Source organism: Glycine soja, chromosome 4 (assembly GCF_004193775.1).
Source record: "Glycine soja cultivar W05 chromosome 4, ASM419377v2, whole genome shotgun sequence".
NCBI classification, from domain to species: Eukaryota; Viridiplantae; Streptophyta; class Magnoliopsida; order Fabales; family Fabaceae; genus Glycine; species Glycine soja.
Window position 1 is genome coordinate 7,450,645 of NC_041005.1, and position 19,438 is coordinate 7,470,082.

The 19,438-nt window shown below is 29.5% G+C and overlaps 2 protein-coding genes across 4 annotated transcripts; both read right to left on the reverse strand.

The window, feature by feature from the left end:
• Window positions 1-1,681: 1,681 nt before the first annotated feature.
• LOC114408091 (piRNA biogenesis protein EXD1-like) lies at window positions 1,682-2,911 on the reverse strand. The gene has a single exon (XM_028371212.1). It carries the CDS (start codon window positions 2,835-2,837, stop codon window positions 1,854-1,856), a length of 984 nt encoding a protein of 327 aa, XP_028227013.1. The 5' UTR covers window positions 2,838-2,911; the 3' UTR covers window positions 1,682-1,853.
• A 2,022-nt stretch (window positions 2,912-4,933) lies between these two features.
• LOC114409155 (inositol-tetrakisphosphate 1-kinase 3-like) lies at window positions 4,934-10,357 on the reverse strand. Of its 3 annotated transcripts, none has more exons than XM_028372495.1 (10): window positions 9,900-10,357; window positions 9,284-9,365; window positions 9,055-9,087; window positions 7,529-7,649; window positions 7,323-7,415; window positions 6,967-7,086; window positions 6,701-6,877; window positions 6,122-6,177; window positions 5,951-6,035; window positions 4,934-5,548 (listed from the first exon to the last, which is right to left on the reverse strand). In XM_028372495.1, exons 1-10 carry the CDS (start codon window positions 10,112-10,114, stop codon window positions 5,466-5,468), a joined length of 1,065 nt encoding a protein of 354 aa, XP_028228296.1. In that variant the 5' UTR covers window positions 10,115-10,357; the 3' UTR covers window positions 4,934-5,465. The 3 variants fall into 3 exon arrangements, with proteins under 3 accessions (XP_028228296.1, XP_028228297.1, XP_028228298.1); XM_028372496.1 differs by lacking the exon at window positions 9,900-10,357 and adding an exon at window positions 8,756-8,861 and having other exon boundaries at window positions 9,284-9,371; XM_028372497.1 differs by lacking the exon at window positions 9,900-10,357 and having other exon boundaries at window positions 7,529-7,641.
• Window positions 10,358-19,438: the final 9,081 nt, after the last annotated feature.

Here is a 19,438-nt window from a genome sequence, read left to right on the forward strand (position 1 = left end):
TGATGTAATAAACATCAAAATACATCATTCAATTAAATATCATATTTGTTTAATTTTCAGTCATTGTAATAAACATCCAAATACATCATTTAATTAAATATCTAACTTATTTAATTATTAATTACCGTAATAGACATCTAAATATAACATCCAGTTAAATATCAAATTTGTTTAATTATCAAAAAATTTAAATAAAATAATATATAAAAAATTATAATTTAAAATAAAATTCAAAACATTCACATTGACAATCCGTATGGTTTATATAGATTATCAATCCATATGTTTTGAATTTTTTTAATATACATTTCTTCTTTTCTGGCAACGAAAAACCACCGAACTTAATCGTATATTTATAAACAACGCATGTACACCACCGATGATAACAAAGATTCACAAAAGAACGCCAATGAAAACAAGTTATATTAAAAGGAGTGTGGTTTTATGGAAAAAAAAAGAGTACTGCAAAAATAAAATAAAAAATTAATATGCTATTTGTAACTAAAAATAACAAAAGACATTTTCAATATTTTGAAAAAGTGTTGGATGCCGAAGGAAGATGTGGTGGGTTTCAAGCATGTTGATGGCGCCAATGGGAATTGGATTGAGGATAGTGTGTTCGTCGACGGCGCATCACATGAAGACGCAGGCATGGGATAGAAACCGCAAAGCCACTGTCTAGTCACTCACTCGGTACTCTGTCTTTCATTTTTTCTTGTTTGTTTGCTTGCTACTCTTCTTCTGTCATTCCGGTTTGTATTTCATCTTAAATCAAACCTTCTTCATCATTTGTTCTTTATTAATTAGCATGCGTTAGCCAATCAAATTATTATTTCGCAAACTAATTGCTTGTGTGAGAATTGGATTAAAATACATCAATTTTTAGATTCCGACGACGGACGCACTTTAGAAACATTTTGCAACTTTCTTTACCTCTATTTTGTGCGTGAATAAATACAAGAGAGATAATAATAATAATAATAGAAAGAAAGATAAAAGAAACGGATAACTATTAATGAGATGTTTGAAATAGATGAGTTTCCACTTTCCATGTGGGTTACCTCAAAATATTATGATATTATAATTGCAAATGAAGAAGATATTATGATGATTAAAATAAATAATCATCTTCATTACCTGATACAATATATTAAAACATTATTTTTATATTATAGATTCTAGTTTTAAATTTATACTAGCTTTACATTACCTGCCCTGATTTATTACCATTGGGACTTTGGCAAAGAAATTGTGAACATATTTTATTGAAAATCCTACAAACTTACATAAGCAACTGCGGAAACCTTCAAACTATGGTCTGAGATTCCAGTTTAGAAAGGAAAATACACTTATAAATCATATTATCCTCTAAAGTATACCCCATATTTCAGCAAAGCAAATTCTTTTGTCAGTCTAAATTATACAAGTATTATTTACAAGAGACTATTTTCCTCATTATATATATATATATACACGATATGATTTTCCTTTTCTCTTTTGTTATACATAGCTTCTTTTTTTTTTCAAAGTAAGTCATACTCGAATATATTTCAAATCAAATATATCATTAAAAAAAGTAAACAAATCAAGTACTAATGTATTTTCAATACAAACATGTATGTTATGTAACTAAATCCCTAATTGTGTTCTAGTTCTAACAAAAAATTGTACATTGGGGAATACTAAATTTGATGGAATTAAACATTGAATCATACGTATGTCACATCACATGTGTGTTGTTCACATATCAACAAAAACAAAAAACAAACTAGTAGCAACAGCATATCCTTGAAGCCAATATGTAATAGAAAGCTATAGAAAAGTTAGGTTGAAAGAGAAGGTAAGGCAACTAGCTAACTGATTTCGGAATGTTCCCAGACACCACGTACCATAGCCATGGCTTTCTTGGCCTCCTTCTCTGTTCCGATGATGAAGGCCTTGTCATCCGGTGGCCTTTCAACAATGTGGATTTCTGCATCGCTGGCCTTCCTAAGATTCCTAATTGTTATCCCTCCGTCCCCAATAACTTCTCTCGCCCACCCTCCCGCCGGAATATCCAACACCCAAATCCTTTCTTCCTCCGGTCCCTTTCCGTTCTCATCTTTCAGCGCTTCCGGAGCCAGAGGTGGCCAATTCTCAGCGTTCCCGCAGAAACACCGGCAATACAATCCACCACGAACCGCAAGATACCATAAAGATTTCTCACTCAGCTTCTCCATCATCTTGTGGTAAATGTGTATAAGATAACGAACATCAGCAGCAGCAGCATTCAACTTATACTCGGTCAACGGTCTCTCTCTCCAAAACTCGGTGTTCCTTTTCAGGATTAAGCGAACCTCTTCCTTCTCCGGATACGCTACGCCGCAGTAACGCGGATCTGCGAGAAGGTCGACGAAGGAGATGTAGTCGTTTACCTTCTTTCCTTGCTCTTGCGACTCTATGAGCGAGTACGCGATCTGCGTGTCCACCACGTTGTTTAGCCTGATGCCGAACTGGAAGTACAAGGCCTCGCTGTCGCGTTTGCAGTCGTGGATCACCTTTGTCACGTGTTCGGACTCCAGCGCCGCCTTGCAAGCTTTCATTACGAGATTCTCTTCGCCTTCGATGGTGTCCACGATGTATATGGCGTCGTCGAACGCCAGCTGCATCACGCAGAGAGTGCCATCGCGGCCCAGTTTCACGCCCTCGTTGTCGAAACCGATCACCAGCTTCGACGACGGGGAGGGTGCAAGAAATGCAGCGGGGAGTTCAGACGCCTTCGTCACGATGCGTACTTCAGCACGATGTGATGGATGAAGATTAGGAAGAGAGGAGGAAGAAGAAGAAGAAGAAGCCATGTTTGTGAATTCTTATCGATTCAGAGTGAAAGTGTAACTAACTGACTAACAGAATTAGTTGGTTAGTTATACAATTTAAGTACTGACACAACTAACTATATATATATATATATACTAACATTCACCCAAAGACTATAAACGAAAATTAATTAACAATCAAAATGGCAAGAGACTGCAAATAAATTAATAGTAATTTATGTGTAAATAACAAAATTTTAATTTCAAATGAAAAGAAAACTCAATGAAGAAGTAATTTTAACAAAATTTATTACTAAAATTCATAATAAGTAAAGTTATTAAAGATATAAAATTCTTTGAAATTAGTAATAGATAGAAGAGTGCTTAGTCAACCTCGTTTGCCTAAGGCCTCACATGAAAAGAAAAGATGAAGTTAATAATAGATAGAAGAGTGCTCAATATGAATTCTGAAAATTTCACTTATTTTGACGGGATCCTAAATTTAGTTTTGAAATATTATAATTATATTATTTAAATTCGTCAAATTTGAACAGAATAAATTCTTGAGTATTCAAAGGCAGTGCTTCTGTAAAATGTATTTTAGTTTTTATCAAAAATTACCTTATATTTACAAATGCAGGGTTAAATTTTATTGATTTTTTTTCCGTCATGGATTAAAAACTCAAGATGACTTGTGTGTCCTAACCCACCAGTTATTTTACTATGATTTTATGTATTTATTCCTTAAAAAATCATAATAATAAGTTCAACTTATCACCCATACTAGGCCTATGTCATCTCCAACAGTGATTCTTGGAAGGAGATCTTAATCTTAATTTCAAGATTCGATCTTTCTAAGATTTACTATTGGAGTTAACAGCCAAATCTTCACGTAGAGATCTGGTTCTTCCACAAGAACCACCAAAATCCGTATTGCTTCCAAAAAAAAAAAATTGTTTGTCTCTTTGCCCAACAGACCCGTGGATAGCAACTACCATGAAGGGAAAAAATGGAAGGCAAGGGAGGAGAGGAGATGAACAACAAAACCTATAAAAATAAAATAAAAAAAGGACAAATTTGGATTGATGAGTACCAAATCTGCCTCTGCATGTTGTTGATGAGAATAGAGATGGTGGTCGCAAAGCAGAGGTAGGAGAGGGTGAGGGTGGGGTTTTGGGGTGGAGGTAGATGAGGATGGTGAGGTTCGTGGAGGGAGCAGATGGTGGTGATGGAGTTCACGAAGGGAGAAATGGTGGGGGTGGGTGGTGTGGTGAAGTGTGAGGGGTGGAGGAGTGTGAGAGAAAGCAAAATAGGAGAACTGGAGGAATAGTGAGGGTTTAAAAAAATAATTTAATATCTCAAAATTATATTTTATTATTAGAGTAAAAAAATTTACAAAATCAATATAACACACCATGCAATCTATCAAAAAGATGATTAAAATCTTAAATTAAGATCTCTTATTGAAGATTCCCTTTGACAATTGCCTCATTTACCTAAGCTCTCTCCCATGATTCTGTTTATTCTACATAGGAGATGGCACCAATCATGGAAATCTTTTTTGGGAAATGAAAGAAAAAATTCATGTAACTTTTACTTCTCTCCAATAATTGAAAGAATTTAGAGGGAAAATAGTTGAATTTAAGACATTTTGAAGGAAATGTTTTTTCTCAAATATTTGATTTGAGGGAACCAAATAACAACTTTACAAGAATAAGAATAATTTATTTTTTTCATCCAACTTCAATGACTAAAATATTCTTATTCTTTAAAAGATACAAAATAAATTATTTTATAAAATCCTTCCCCCCTTGTAAACCAAACAAATAGCTATTTACCTATTCGCCGTTAAAAATTGTTACTTTCCGTCTCAGAAAAAGAAAAAGAAAATAGTTACTTTCCCCCTTCTTCTCTTCTCAATTAATTTTTGATTAAGCATTAATGTTTAATCAAAATCTCATCCATCGGTTCCCTCCTCTCAATGGAACCAAACAACTTTTAATTATCTCAGAAGATTTCCCTTTTACCTTCCCTTGTGTTGAGCATCCTAATTTCTACCACAAACCAATGGAACGGAAAAATTGAATAGACATGCGCGAGCTTATATAGATCGTTATAGTTAATACGCAAAGCAAGGTGTTCCTGACTTGTTCGACATATTCTCTGCTGCTGAGATAATGGTAACCAAAATATAGAACACGAAAGAAATATCAAGATAAAAAGATGTACTTTGACGAAAATCTGCTTTAGATTCCTACTGTCAAGAATTTATGCCATATATACAGCAAAGAACGGTCAGTACATTTGAAATCCTTAAACTTATCCAACATGGTCATATCAACATCCATTGCGGGGCGAATACAAATCCTTCAAATTGCAGACTTGACCCCTTCGGTCATCAAGCTACCCAGCTATAGAACTTCAGGATTTGAAACAACATTTTGTTACTTTGGAAGGACAGCAGAAAGTTCCCGCACAACAAAATACTAACAGTTTTTCTGTACAGGTCGAAGTTCACGAAACATTAAGTCTTTATAGTTGATGTTATTATCACTAATGCTTTCTAAGATACTTTCCAACAGCCATAGTTTTGAGCTTCATACTGAGAGGCGAACGGGCTTACGTTATGAGAGGCACATAAATCAAAGGGCTGGAAAGAGTTACTTTAGCCTATTTTTTCTTGTAATTCCCCTGCCCCAGGCTCAACAGGAAGTCTGTAAATATGTGTTCATATTCTGGCATTTTGCCATACCCTGCAACAATTTTAAAACCAATACAGAAGTTTTAAACGAAAGTCATACAAAATTAGATGAACTATTAATATTTTTAATACCAATTTCAAAGGCAACTGTTAATATTCTCACAAGATTGAAGACTTAACATTGTGTTAACAAGTAAAAGAAAGTCATACAAATACCAGATAGGAAGGTGAAAGATTTTTTTTTTTTTTTTTTTGAGATGATGATGGGAAGGTGAGAGGATTATATGTCAACTCAAAGTAGAATATCAAAAGAAATTTTTATAAACGAACTCTTCTGACATATACTCTTGTCAACACAGGTGAAATCTCATTGGGCATACCAAATAACCTGGCATACTCTCTATTAGTGTGATATGGGATTTAAGTAAACAAGATCTTCAATATATCGTCTTACCAGGGAAGTAGTTTATGTCAATGACGTAAAAGTGATCTCTTGTTCCATACTCACGGATAATATCCAGGTTGAATAGGCGAAGACCCTAGAAATAAGAATATGACAAAGAAGCATAATTATAGTCCTTGTATCAATAACATGACACCTTGAACCAAAGAATGAGCTAGTTACCAATCGCCATCGAAGCTCCTTAGCCAGTTTCTCTAGTAAAGGTCTTGGAGGAAGCTCTGCAAGGAGAAAAATGATGAAGAAAATGAGGAGACTAAAAGACAGTGAATCATGAAGGACTGACAAACAGCAGAAGAACCCATACTGCAAACCCTTTCTATAACCATCCATAAGTGAATGCACTAATAACCTAATCAGTTGAGCTTACATTTCCAATTGTCAAAGTTGGATCACCACCCACCAACCCATATATTATAGGCAGGACAAAATAGAGATTTGTTTAAAATTGAAATATATAGTCAAACAAGTTATGAAATAGCAATTTGTTTAAAATAGATTGACACAAAATGATAGTATGAGAACTATGACAAGAAACTAAAAGTGTTTTTGAATTAATGAGATTATCAACCCAGGAGAACCAACCAGGAACTAGTTTTTCTTATGTTTGTGAATGGCAGGGACAGGACCTGGTTTCTAAGGATGCTATTTTCCCCTTCCCGAGGGGGGAGAATGAGAAAACCTGTTTTAAGTTTGAAAAAGTAAAGGTCTATAGAAAGCTTTTGGTCAGGAATACAAACTTACCGGCAACAGTAGGATCCAGATCTGCATCATCCGCAGAAGCTGCAGCACAAGAAACCCTTGGAAAGCGATATATACCAGCATCTTTGGAGAGTTCCCAGTTGCTAACATCAGGTAACGAAAACCGCCTTACAACCTTTATAGCATCACCAACTATATAAACCTTGAAGAGAACACCTCCTACGCCAGAAATAAAATAGCATGTGTATCATGATTGGCTCCTAGACATTTAAGAGTAAAAAATGTATAAATAGGCAGCAATTGCTTACCATGGTTGACAAACTCCTGGAGCACAAGAGGAGGTTCAAGATTTTGAAGGGAAAAATGCTCATAAGCAAGGGATAATTCATGGGACTTTGCACTTCCATCGGCAACTAGTGGCTTTGCAACTAAAATGATTTTGAAGTTGCAAACATAAGAAGGAAAGTTCAAATTAAGCATTACCAAATTAAGTAATCTGATCAGACACAAAATAAGATGGGATTACCATGCCTATTTTCATAAGTTCTAATGACTTTGCCTCAAAAACACAACCCTCGTAACAATAAATGTCCATGCGTCCATGCTCTGAGAAATCGCATAACCGCAGCATCTAAAAGTAGTTGAAAAACCAACATATACATACCAAGGGGTAAAGTCAAGCCAGCTTTGTTGACCAACTCTGGGATGGCTAATGCGTCTCTCTTGATAACTAATTGCCGAGGAACACCAACAGTGCCTGCATGGATAATTAATATGATAAAATTCATTAGCTATTAATAACTCAACATGGTTGAACGTACAGCATCACTGAGTAGTAACTTATAATCAAGGTGGAGAGCCAAAAATTACCATAGGAATCAGAAAGGTTCATATCCGCAACAGCCTGAAGCATATACTGCCGGTTGCGTAAATGTTGTATGGCATCTGGAGGATCCAGAACAGTAACTTCCGGATGTGACAGCCTATAATCCTAAAATATATACAGGAGTTAGAAACTAAGAAAAAGAGGTTACCAGTTCTCTGGATATTATAAAATTACATAGAATAAACTGCAAATAAATCCAAGCAGGATCCAAAATTGCTTTTCTCCTAAAGAATAACACACTGCAATAAAATCTGAGTATAGAACATAGAGGGCATCTTGTTTCCACTCTCATTCATAGAATCATGAATTTTAATATATAATCATGAAATAGTGACTTAAGCAAATTACTAAGAAGACCTAACAGAATGAATTTATAACTTTTAATTTGACTAAGATATCAGGGAAATGGGTCCCCATCTATATTGTAAATAGGAAAGTACCAATTCATACAAGTCCCACAACAACTACTCTGTAAACTATGGGTTGAATTTTAAGCATAAATGATATTTGAACCAAAATAGAAAGCATATCATCCAGAAAATCAAGCTTTGAGGAAAATGATAAAAGACCTACTTGCAACAAATCAGTAAAGTTAAAATGTTAATGCAAAACTCTTGCATCTGTCAGCTTTTCTAATATAAGAGTTTTCTATATTGCAGGTATACTTCTCAAAATTCCAACATAAAAGACAAAGATCAAAATACAGAATCATTTAATTAGTAACGAGAGCACAGCAGGAAAAGTAGCTATTATTCAGGTAATTATTATGGAAGATTGTCGTTTCTTTCAATCAGATGCAGAACTTGCTATAAACTCATATAATTAGTAGTAGACTTGTAGACACAATATTTTGGAGGGTACAGCAAATCTGTGTTTACAGTACAGTTGAGGAGTATTATCATAGATCGGGAAGCATTATTATCAAATGAAATGCATGAGATAGTCACCACAATTTATGTCCATTGATCAGAAAAGTTAGAGTAGTAACTTGCAAAGTTAGGTCACTATAATTCCTATATCCCGTTAAGAAGTACAGCAAACACTACAGCATAAAAGATTGCAATATAAGAAGCTAAGAACGCAACTAATAAAGTGGTAAGTCATCTTTCTCTTATAACCAGCCACAAGTCTATCCTTGCACCCAGGAGAAATGAACCTACTTAATCGAGTTCAAAAGGAAAAATCTTTTGAAGAGATTTGCCAAATAAAACCTGACAAAATCAGCTAGAAGGCCATGAAAGTAGTAACATCCTCCCTTGCAGGAACCTTGAGGCCTCGACCTCAACTACTGTTTAATGAGAGATAGGAATAATCACTCTGCAAATTATGCCAGGCAGCAAGTTAAAAAAGCTAGTCGTTGACCAGCCTTTCCAATGTTTTCTTTTTTTTTCATCCCAGTTAGAATCAAAAGCATAGACACAACACAAGCAGCAAGCATATAATTATTATGATTGGATTGATCAACACACTAAAAACACGTGCTGAAAAAGGGGTGGGTGGGTGGACCAACCTCAAGAGCCTGGCGCCACTCTTTCCCTGATAACTGCATTTTCCAAGAAAAAAAATGGAAGAATCAGTCGCAATTAAACAGAACAAGTATCATTAGAGCATGTGACATGGAACTGCAAACAGTTAACACAATATATTGAATGATTTATGAGTTAACAGTGGGTAACAAGCAGTATTGAAGTAATTTTGAGAGAGAGAACGAGGAAACTCAGGGCAGCGGAAATTATAACCTTATGCAAGACAATATCAAAAGGACCTTGATCTGAAAGAGGCCTATTATGGTCAATAGCCACGAATAGTATTCCCTTGTTCCTGCACGAAAATTCGTAAAAATTGAACTCAGTAACAAACCGAGTACCGGAACACGGTCACAGTTACAAAGTAAAATGACAACTCAACATTATTGAACCATAAAATCAGGGACGACACTAGAAAACAAAGAAGGTATTCAGAATTTGTGAGGCTGTAAGGCAAATCAACGTTTCCATCAACAAAACTTTTATGTTTATCAGAAAGAGCACGGGTTCCTATAATTCCCGAAAAAACAAGAACAAAAATGGTAAAATATCTTCCCATTCTCAACACAGATTCTCTGAGTATCACATATATTTTCTTTCGCTTTCTCGCCAGCCTAATGAAAACGACGCGTGTTGGAAGAACCTCGTTAATTGAAATTGAAAATTGAAAACAACCATACATGAAAATTCTCTCGTCCAAATAGAAACGATCTCGGTTAATTATTATTTTTCTTCGAAAAAGAAATTAAGATCGGAACAAGATATGATGAATTTAATTTAATTAGCGGTTTTGGTTTGCGATTATGAAAGGAATGGCGTGTTGAATTACCTAGCTAAACCTTCAAGCTTAGGCTGCAAAAAGCTCTTAATCTTTTTAGTGGTAAGAGCGTAACCAACCACAACGACTCTCTTGGGCGAAGAAAAGCCCGCATTCACGACGGGACACCAATGATTTTGGGCCACGGTTACATCATTCTCTATCATCACTTCCTCTTTCTCACAAACGTCATCGTTTTTACACGGCAAGTCCTCCCTCAACCTCATACTCTCTCGCCTCACCGAAAACCTAACCCTAACCCTAACCCTAGCGAGCCTAAAGTTTAAAGAGAAAGAAGAAGGCGAAATCGGTGTTGTCTAAGGGGAGATTCGAAACGAAAAGGGGGGAAATGCTTGGCTGAGAAAGAAGAGAGATTTGGAATTGCAGAGAGACTGGGAGTGAACATGAAAAGAAGAGGGACCGCAACGGGGGTATATATAGAGAGAGGGATTGTGTGATGCTGAGCAGTAGAAAACTGAAGATAGTACTAACGATGTTGAAATGAAATTTTGATCATTCCACGCGTTAGAATCACGCTGCGCTTCTTGTGTTATGGCCTGTGGGGCTGACCCTGTGAGTGAGTGAGTGAGTGAGAATTATTATTGCACTTTATCCGGACTCTATTGTTTTTATTTCTATCCACTTTAATTTAGCTTATATTTATTGAAGTTTAAATTTTTTAATCAACTATATTCAGTTTTAAGAGTTGAATTTTACTTTATTTGAAATAATTTAGTATGCACGGGTAAATTTTCAGGAACAAATTTTTTTATTATATAAAAAATTAAATCAATAATTTAATTATTTTTTTATAATATTGAAAAAAAATTAAAATCAATTCAAATGTTCATGATATAGGACTTATTTGTTAATAGTAAGAAAAAAGAGCTATCAAAAAATTAAAAAATAATAAAAGATAATTGAATATCATCAATATTTAATACAACTATAAAATTAAGTATGACAATATTATTCTCCTGAAGTCAAAGAAGTTTATATAAATAAATTAGCATTGTTTTGAAGTCGAATCGGATTAACCGGTTTGATCGAAAGAACACAGGGCATGTTTCCCATTTAATTTTTTTCCAAAAATTGATGGGTCTTTAAATTGGCTCAAAACCATTGAATCGGTCGAAAATTGGTGGGTTAACCAATTTCGCTTAAAACTTTAAAAAAAACTTTCGAAACAACGGGATTTTGATTTTTTAAAAAAGTATTATAACTTATGACATTTTAAGTAAAATTTATTTTTTATTATTATTAATTTTTATACACATCATGATTTTTTTCAATACTAGGATATTGTATTAAAATGTTTAAAAAATATTTTTATTAAAATGGATTCGATTCCATTCATCAGTTCACCCCGAGTACTTCTACCGATTTTAAGAACATTATAAATCAAGGTACATAACAAAATCTAAATGAAATAATAACTAAAATTTTATCAAAAATAAATTATACATTATTTCATTGTAATCACTTTTATGAAGATCCTTAATTTAACATTTTATAAAAAAAAAAAGGAAAACAAAATTAAGGGAATGAATGGAAAAATATAATTTTAATAACACATACTCAAACGATTAGAAGTTAGTAAAAAATCATATTCACGTTAATTTGTGTTAAAATTGTTAATTGTATTAGTTTTTTATTGTAATATATTAATAATATATATAGTTATTTTAATCTTTTTCTATAACATATGCGTACTTGTTAATTTATTTAAGATTTAACTATATTATCTGACATACAAATATAAGTCTATAACTTATTTAAAAACAATTTACCAGTTAATTTATTTACATGTTTAATACAAAAATCTTGATAAAATTTTATGTATTAAAAAATAATTAAAACCTTTTTTCCAGTAAAAAAAAAAATTCAAACCTTAAAAAAGGACTTGCCTTAACTAAATAGCCCTATACATTACCAAACTTATGTTGCACCGGAAACTTCAAATCAATCTCACAAACTAAAATATATACTAGTATTTTTAAAGAATAAAAATTATAGTTTTTAAGATTGTAAGTATCTATTACTCCATACTTTTTTATATAACTAAGAGCAATTAAAACATTAATTTTTTTATAAGTATTGTCCTCAAACCAGATAATTGTCGGTCCTTTTTTATTATAAAAAAGCAATTTAACTTCTTTGAAACGAGAATGCGTATTTATGAGGATAAAGTAATTACATTTTACAGTTTTTGATTAAAAAATAATTGTCTAACGTTTTTAACAACTTTATTATTTATAATTAAATATACATAAATTTTAATTAACAACAATAACTAGTTTTGATTACCCCTTGTACTTTAGAGGACTTGAATAAATAAATAAAGCACACTCCTTTCAATGAATCAATGAAGAATATATATATATATATATATAAACTTAGCACATTGGTTAGAATGTCAACGTCAGAATATTTTGACAGTGTAAATATTTTTTATATTATTATTTAGTCATAAGTAATTAATAATAATTAGATTTTGTAATGATTATTTTAAAAGTTATGTTTGAAGAATTTTTTAATTTAATTAATTGATTACTTGTTTTTTTTTACATTAATAAAAATAAAAAAATAAACTCTCAAATAGTTTTAAAAAATCCCAATTATAATTAAATAATAAAAAATATATACTATATAATATTATAAGTGTGTATATCATTATTTCAAGAATGATCACTAAAAAAGAAGATAGGCCAAAACCATGGGAGATTCCCATTATTATCTATCCAGAAAAGCACGAGCATAAGCATATTAATCCGTAACGGAATGTTCCGCACCAAAATTAGTTGATTTCAGAAAGTTTTTAAATTGTTAGTTTTTCTTTATTCATCGAATTTCTCTGTACATGCAGCAAATCATAAGAATAAATGCAATAGTAACTTAGTAAGAAGTGTCTGGTTGCGATAAAGATACGTGATTCAATAATTAAATTAAGGATAGATGTTATTTTTGTTTTATTTTGTTACATTAAGTTTTAAAAATTTATTTTGATTTTTTATATTTTCAATTTATATTTTTGAAATTTTTATTTTTATCATTTCTTCGTTGACAAATATTAGTATGTCGTTAATTTTAAATTAATTAATTTAAAATAATAACATGTAAGACGCTGGTGTTTTTTTAAAATGGATTCAACTATTTACTTTTCTAATCTTCATCATCGTCTTCTGCAAATACATTTTACTCAAATTTATTGTCTCATTAACATTGCCGTCATCATCAACAAATTAATCAGATTTACAATATTCATCCATCAAACAACACTATTGTATCATCCCATAATCACATCGCGATCTAGCACCAACATAGATCATAAAGATTAGGTCCCAATAATAAAGAAAAGCTTAATATCTAATGTTGTGATAATGATTTTGGATCTTATTTCGATTTTTAGTTGCACTATTTTAAATTAATTATTTAAAAATTAATAGACCACTAATATTTACTAACGAAAATTAAAAGAAAAGAATACATTAAAACTTAAAAAGATATAAGGAATCAAAATAAATTTTTTAAAACTTAATATATTTAAATAAAAAAAATACTAAAATATAATAAACTAAATTTAACCTTAAATAAAAAAAAAAAGATACATGGTTTAATATTTGAATGAGAGAACATTACTTTAGAAATGGGTTTTTTTTTAAGTTTTAATTATCGCATGAAGACTAACGGATGTTAGAGAGGAAATGGAACTACTCTATATTTTATCTATTAAAGTATTTTTTTTTCTCTTTTTTGATAATAAAAACAAGAAATAGAAAAAAAAATCTATTTACCTTGCAACTTGCAAGCCTAAAAGATTTGAAGTATAAATTTCATATAGAAAGAATAGTACTATAACTTTATCCCTTTCAATTTACTTACTTGTAACAAATTCGAGTATTAAATAAGCATCCATATCAAATAACCAAAGAAAAAGTTTTGTTATCTTTAATAATTATGTCTACCTAGAACAAAATTTACTTGTATTATAATATATATATTTGATTAAAAAAACATGTGAATGGAATTGAAATTATTAATTTTCAGTATAATATGACTCAAATAAAAAAGTTTAGTCATTAAGACCGGCTTAGTAGTAAAAAGTTTGAGTAATTAAGTTATTATTATTTGGTTAAAATGTATTTTTTTTCTTTTTAATTTTTATCTGATTTTGATTTCCTATTTTTCCCTTAATTTTGGCTTAGTAGTACAATTTTGACCAAATTTTTAATTTTGCATATATTAATTTATGTATTTGTTATATTTTAATTAATTAAACTATTTTTATGGTGCTTAAAATAAATGTTAGATCTAGAATTCAATTAAACCAAAAGAAATAAATTAAAACATGCAAAATTAATTATTAGACCAAAATACAATTTTTCTAAAATAAAATACCAAAATCACAGAAAATTTAGGGAAAAGATGATGGTGCCCTAGTTCAATATTGGAAAAGTCTTGGGACTCAAAAAAATATTCACAGACGTACTTACGTTTATCCCACTAAAAAAACATACAATTGAGTAGGCATTATATTTTCGTTATGTTACTGGTTAAAGTATATTAATTATAATATTAATAATAATAGAATAAATGACATAAATTATGTAATGATTAAAATAAATGTTGTAGTATAAAAAATATTTTTAAAATAAACATATCATCAATATCTTGAAGTATGTTGTTAAAATAATAAAATAAATATTGTAAACAGCCTAATAGTTAAATAGCTAGTGTATTATATAAGTATCTACAAATAATAAAAAAAAAAAACCTCATTGTAAACAAGTGGGAGAATATAAAAAAAATGAATAATAAAACTCTACCTATGTAAAAAAATTCGAAGAAAAATTAATAATTTCTATAGAATAAAAGAAAAAGAAAATATAAAAAAATTAAAAATTAGTGTTTTAAAGAAGTATTTGAAAAAGAGTGTCAAAAAGAATTGCAAACTACTACTAAAAGAAATAGTGACTCAATATTCGCAATTCATATGTTAACATTTTTTTTGTTTTTGAGATTTTGAGTATCTTTTATGGGATATAAATTCAGTGGCGGGCAGACCTAGGGTGCTCCGCGGGTGTGCACTTACCTCTCTTATTTTTTAAAATTCATTAAATTTGTAAATAAAATTTTATATTTTTATATTATTTTATTTATATTTATATAATTAAACCCACTGATTTTATTTTTTATATTTTGTACCCACTAATTTAGGATCTTGATCCATCACGGGATATAATGTTATTTGAATCATAAATGATTATTATGGATAATAAACTGTTATTTTGAATAATCAACATAACTTTATGTGTAAAACTAAAACGTGAATTTTTTAATTAAGTTAAAACAATCTGATATGAATTTATGTATACGCTTGATCAAGTTAATACTTCACTGTGTACATTTATCACACAGTGAGAACTTTTATGTAAAATTATACTATTTTTTGTCTACATTATGTGAAATTATATCAAGTAAAATATATTAATATCATATTAAAAATTAATTATATACTAACTAAATAAAATGAATAAAGTTTAACAAAACTACTTACGAAAATGAAAAATACAAATATGTGTTGTCAATTTTTTTATTTATTGTTTTTTAGTTTATGATTGACTATAAAAGATTTGTGATAAGTTCCACATAAAAAGAATTGTAGTATTACTGTAAAGCAATTTTTAATAGATAGATTTTTCTAAAAGATTGATAGCACACAGTATGGAGCTAAGTGCATAATATAATAAATGAAATCAAAATAGATATTTTTATGTACGGACACAAAAGTTGTAGTGTTTCTCAATGGCCATCGCAATCGTATACAAAATGACCCTGCATCTAAATTTTCGTTGTTTGTTTGTGGTGGACCGTAGATAAGAACTTGAATAAAGAATAGTTAATTTGTTACAAAAACCACCTATATTATATAATGAATGATTAAAAATATTAAAAAAAGACATTGGCCATTGCATAAAGAAACCTTAAAAAAAAAAAAGAGGACCATACTACTGGTAAAGAGAATCGCTATTTTCTAAGGAGAAGATTCTAAAGCTCCTGCTGAAGGAGTGTGGCCATTTGCAAACATGAAGCACGTACGCGACGAACCACAAATCATAAATACTCAAAAAGGTTATATATGCATGCTTACCCCAACAGGATAAGCACTCCCTTATAGATTATTATATACGAGCATTATGCAAGTATATACTATATATATATTATCTTCAGCAATTTTGTAATATTGTGTTTTTAGTTAGTTAATTATAATAATATAATGTGTCTGTTGCCTTTGAAAATAAATAAATAAATTATAATGTGTCTATCCGTAAACACATAACAAAGGCAACTCTTGGAGGATTTCATATTCATAATTTGCACAGTTGGCAGATCCTAGTCAAATATTGTAAGCTACTACCTAATAACTATAGAATAGAAATGGAATAATAATAGAAGCGAAAAGCTCAGACAGGGATATGCAAATATGGGTACATAGATTTGTTTAGCGAAATTGGCCTTCGGAGATGTCTTCAAAACTTGCAGGAGAACGTTGTTGAAAAACATGGCACAAGGGGATGTTTGGTTGAAACGTTATTGTTTTAAGGTGTGGTCTACTGGTCATCGTTGTTTGTTTGGGACCAGCTGTTGTATCAGAGAGTTTAACATATTAAATTATAAATTTAATATATTGCTTAAATTCATAAGTAATATTAGTGCATTTAAAATTACAATTTAGTCCTCTCATCTATCCTTATGCAAAAACATCAAAAAGTGCCTAGTTGATTGAATTATTAAAAGTGCTTAGTGACATTAGCTAATAATTAGTTTGTTGAGGACACATCCGGCCAGAAATGTATTAAAGGAAGTCGATTTTTTTACACAATTATCTAAATACTTAAATTTTACTAAATGTTTATTTAATACATAATGAGTTTTATAAAAATATTTATTATTAATTTTATGTGTAAAATTAGATATATGATTCACTACTAAAAGAAAATTGAACAAACATCAACTTGAAACTTTAATTTTCTTATTCATTTTTCTCTATTAATATTCTTTTTTAATTTGTTCTTCTTCTCTTATATATTAATTAAGGGTTTTGAAGAAGGGGAGACCAAGACTTCTGCTTGCAAAAAAAAAAAAAAATCTTTCGCAAAATTTAAATTCAAAAATTTATTCAAAAGAAACAAAACTTCTTATCACTCTCTCACACACACAAAAATAATTTATCACTAAAATCAAATTATGCTTAGACTAGCTTTTTTTTGTCAAAAACAATGTTAAAGTATCAAACATAATATTTGAATATTTAATAATCAACAAATATCAATATATTTTTAAATTAATATATCATTTAAAAATAATATTACTATAATTTTGAAACAAAGTCAGTATTATATAGTTTGTACAAATTAGGTGATATAGATGTTTTATTGATTATAAATATAATATTAATTTGCACATAAAATTTTAATATATATGGATAGAGATATACAATTAAATGCATGTAAAAACGTATACAACTATTTGACATTAATTTATTATTAATCTAATAGTAATATTTTTACGATTTTTTTATCCATAAATATTAATTGATAGGTTATTAGTTTTTGTTAATGACAAATTTGACTCATAATTTCTCCCGTCCTTCTTTTTTCTCCATCAAACCAATCTTATCTCTATATTTTCATAATATATAACATGAAATTGTTAATATTTTGATATTAATTCAGTATTCCAGTTTTAATATCAACGTGATCACTTTATAAATAAGTGATTAGTAAGTATTTGTATAAATATTCTTTGAACTTTTCTATAGAAATGTTTTATCTTTCGATTTTTTTTCATCGACAAATAAAATAGACAGTATATTACAGGAACGGATTTGTAAAAAGGTGCTACCTATATCTTCCAGTTCAAATTACACCTATACCATAATAAAAAGGTATAAATATGAAATAACCTAAATAAGAGGTGAGTCTCGGCCGAAACTTAATTTATCAAAACTTTTCTGTATTATAAAATATATTAAATTAATGTTAAACTTTGATAGTACATTTCATACAATGATTCTTTTATATTAATTATGCTTTATACGTGGAGAGATGTGGATAAGCACGTTTTACATAACAAGACATATTGTTAATAATTACTGTGAGACTCAACAAATGAAATGTTGAGAAAGTGCAAAAGTGACCTAGATGCATGGAAAGTATGAGTTGTTCATATGGGAGTAAAGCTTGAATAGAAGTCATTCTAAATAACAAAAATCACAAAGTCGTAAAAGAAGTTTGTCGTTCTTTAAGCAAACATCAATTCATTAGATTGAAGAAAATTTTTGACATTCCAAGATTTGTCGTCATATATTTTCTAGTGAACATTTTTTTTAACAGGATGAGCTAGTGATCATCAGAAAAATTGTATTTGGAAAACTTTGATAGTACCTTTCATATAATGCTATCAAAATTTAGAGATGTTATTAACGGATTCGATTAATTCGAGCTTAATATAAAAATTGGGTTGATTTGATTTAAGTTTTGAACTTTTTTTAGTTAATCCAAATTATACCAATCTGATTAAAAATTGATTTAGTTTGACGCATCAAGTTATGAAAAAAATTATGTTTTTCCAAATTTCTATCTTTACTTATTATCTATTATATATAAAATTTTAATTTTATGTTAATGAAAGGTAAAAAAAATAGTTATTGTTATTTGATGATTCATTATTTATTTTAGGATTAAATAATTTTTTAGTCAACGTGAAATTTCAAATTTTGAGTTCTATTTTTTCTTTTTTTTAAAAAATGTTCATTTTTAGTTTGCCATTTATTTTTATTCCTCATAATTAGTTTTAATTTTTTCTCTTTTGTTTCTCATTTTCAGTCCCCCCTCGTGGACTAATTAATTATTAACAATAAAAAATAGTCAATGGATTAAATAGGAAATTGTTTTTAGAAAAATTAAAACTCAAAATCTGAAATTCGACCCGGACTAAAAACTTATTTAACCTTTTATTCTATTTAATATTTATTTTCTAGAATTATCACCTTTCATATCTTATTCATCAATTTCTTTACACAAAATATGATTAAAAAAATTATAATAAATATGATCAAATTAAGACATTTAGTAACACTAGATAAAATTATAATAATATCAAATTGAATATTAAATAAATAAAAAATAAAAAATAAAAATAAAAGGAAAATCTAAGTACTAAAATCTAAAATGTATCAATTTAAAATTTAAAAAATAATTAATTGAGTCATCATCAACTTTTTTTTAATTAGATTGAAAAAAAAATCGAGAATTGAACCAATTGCAATTGTTGCATAAGCACTTGTAAAACGTTTCATTTTACAAATTTAAAAAATTAAGAAACAAAATAAGATTAAAATTAAAATAAAATATTTAAAAGTAACTATTTTTTATAAAAAAAATAACATGATATACCATAAAAATATTATAAATATAAAATCACTAAATTATTATTTTCCTATTTTTTATCGTAAAAACCAAAAGGAAATTAAGAATCATAAAAATGTA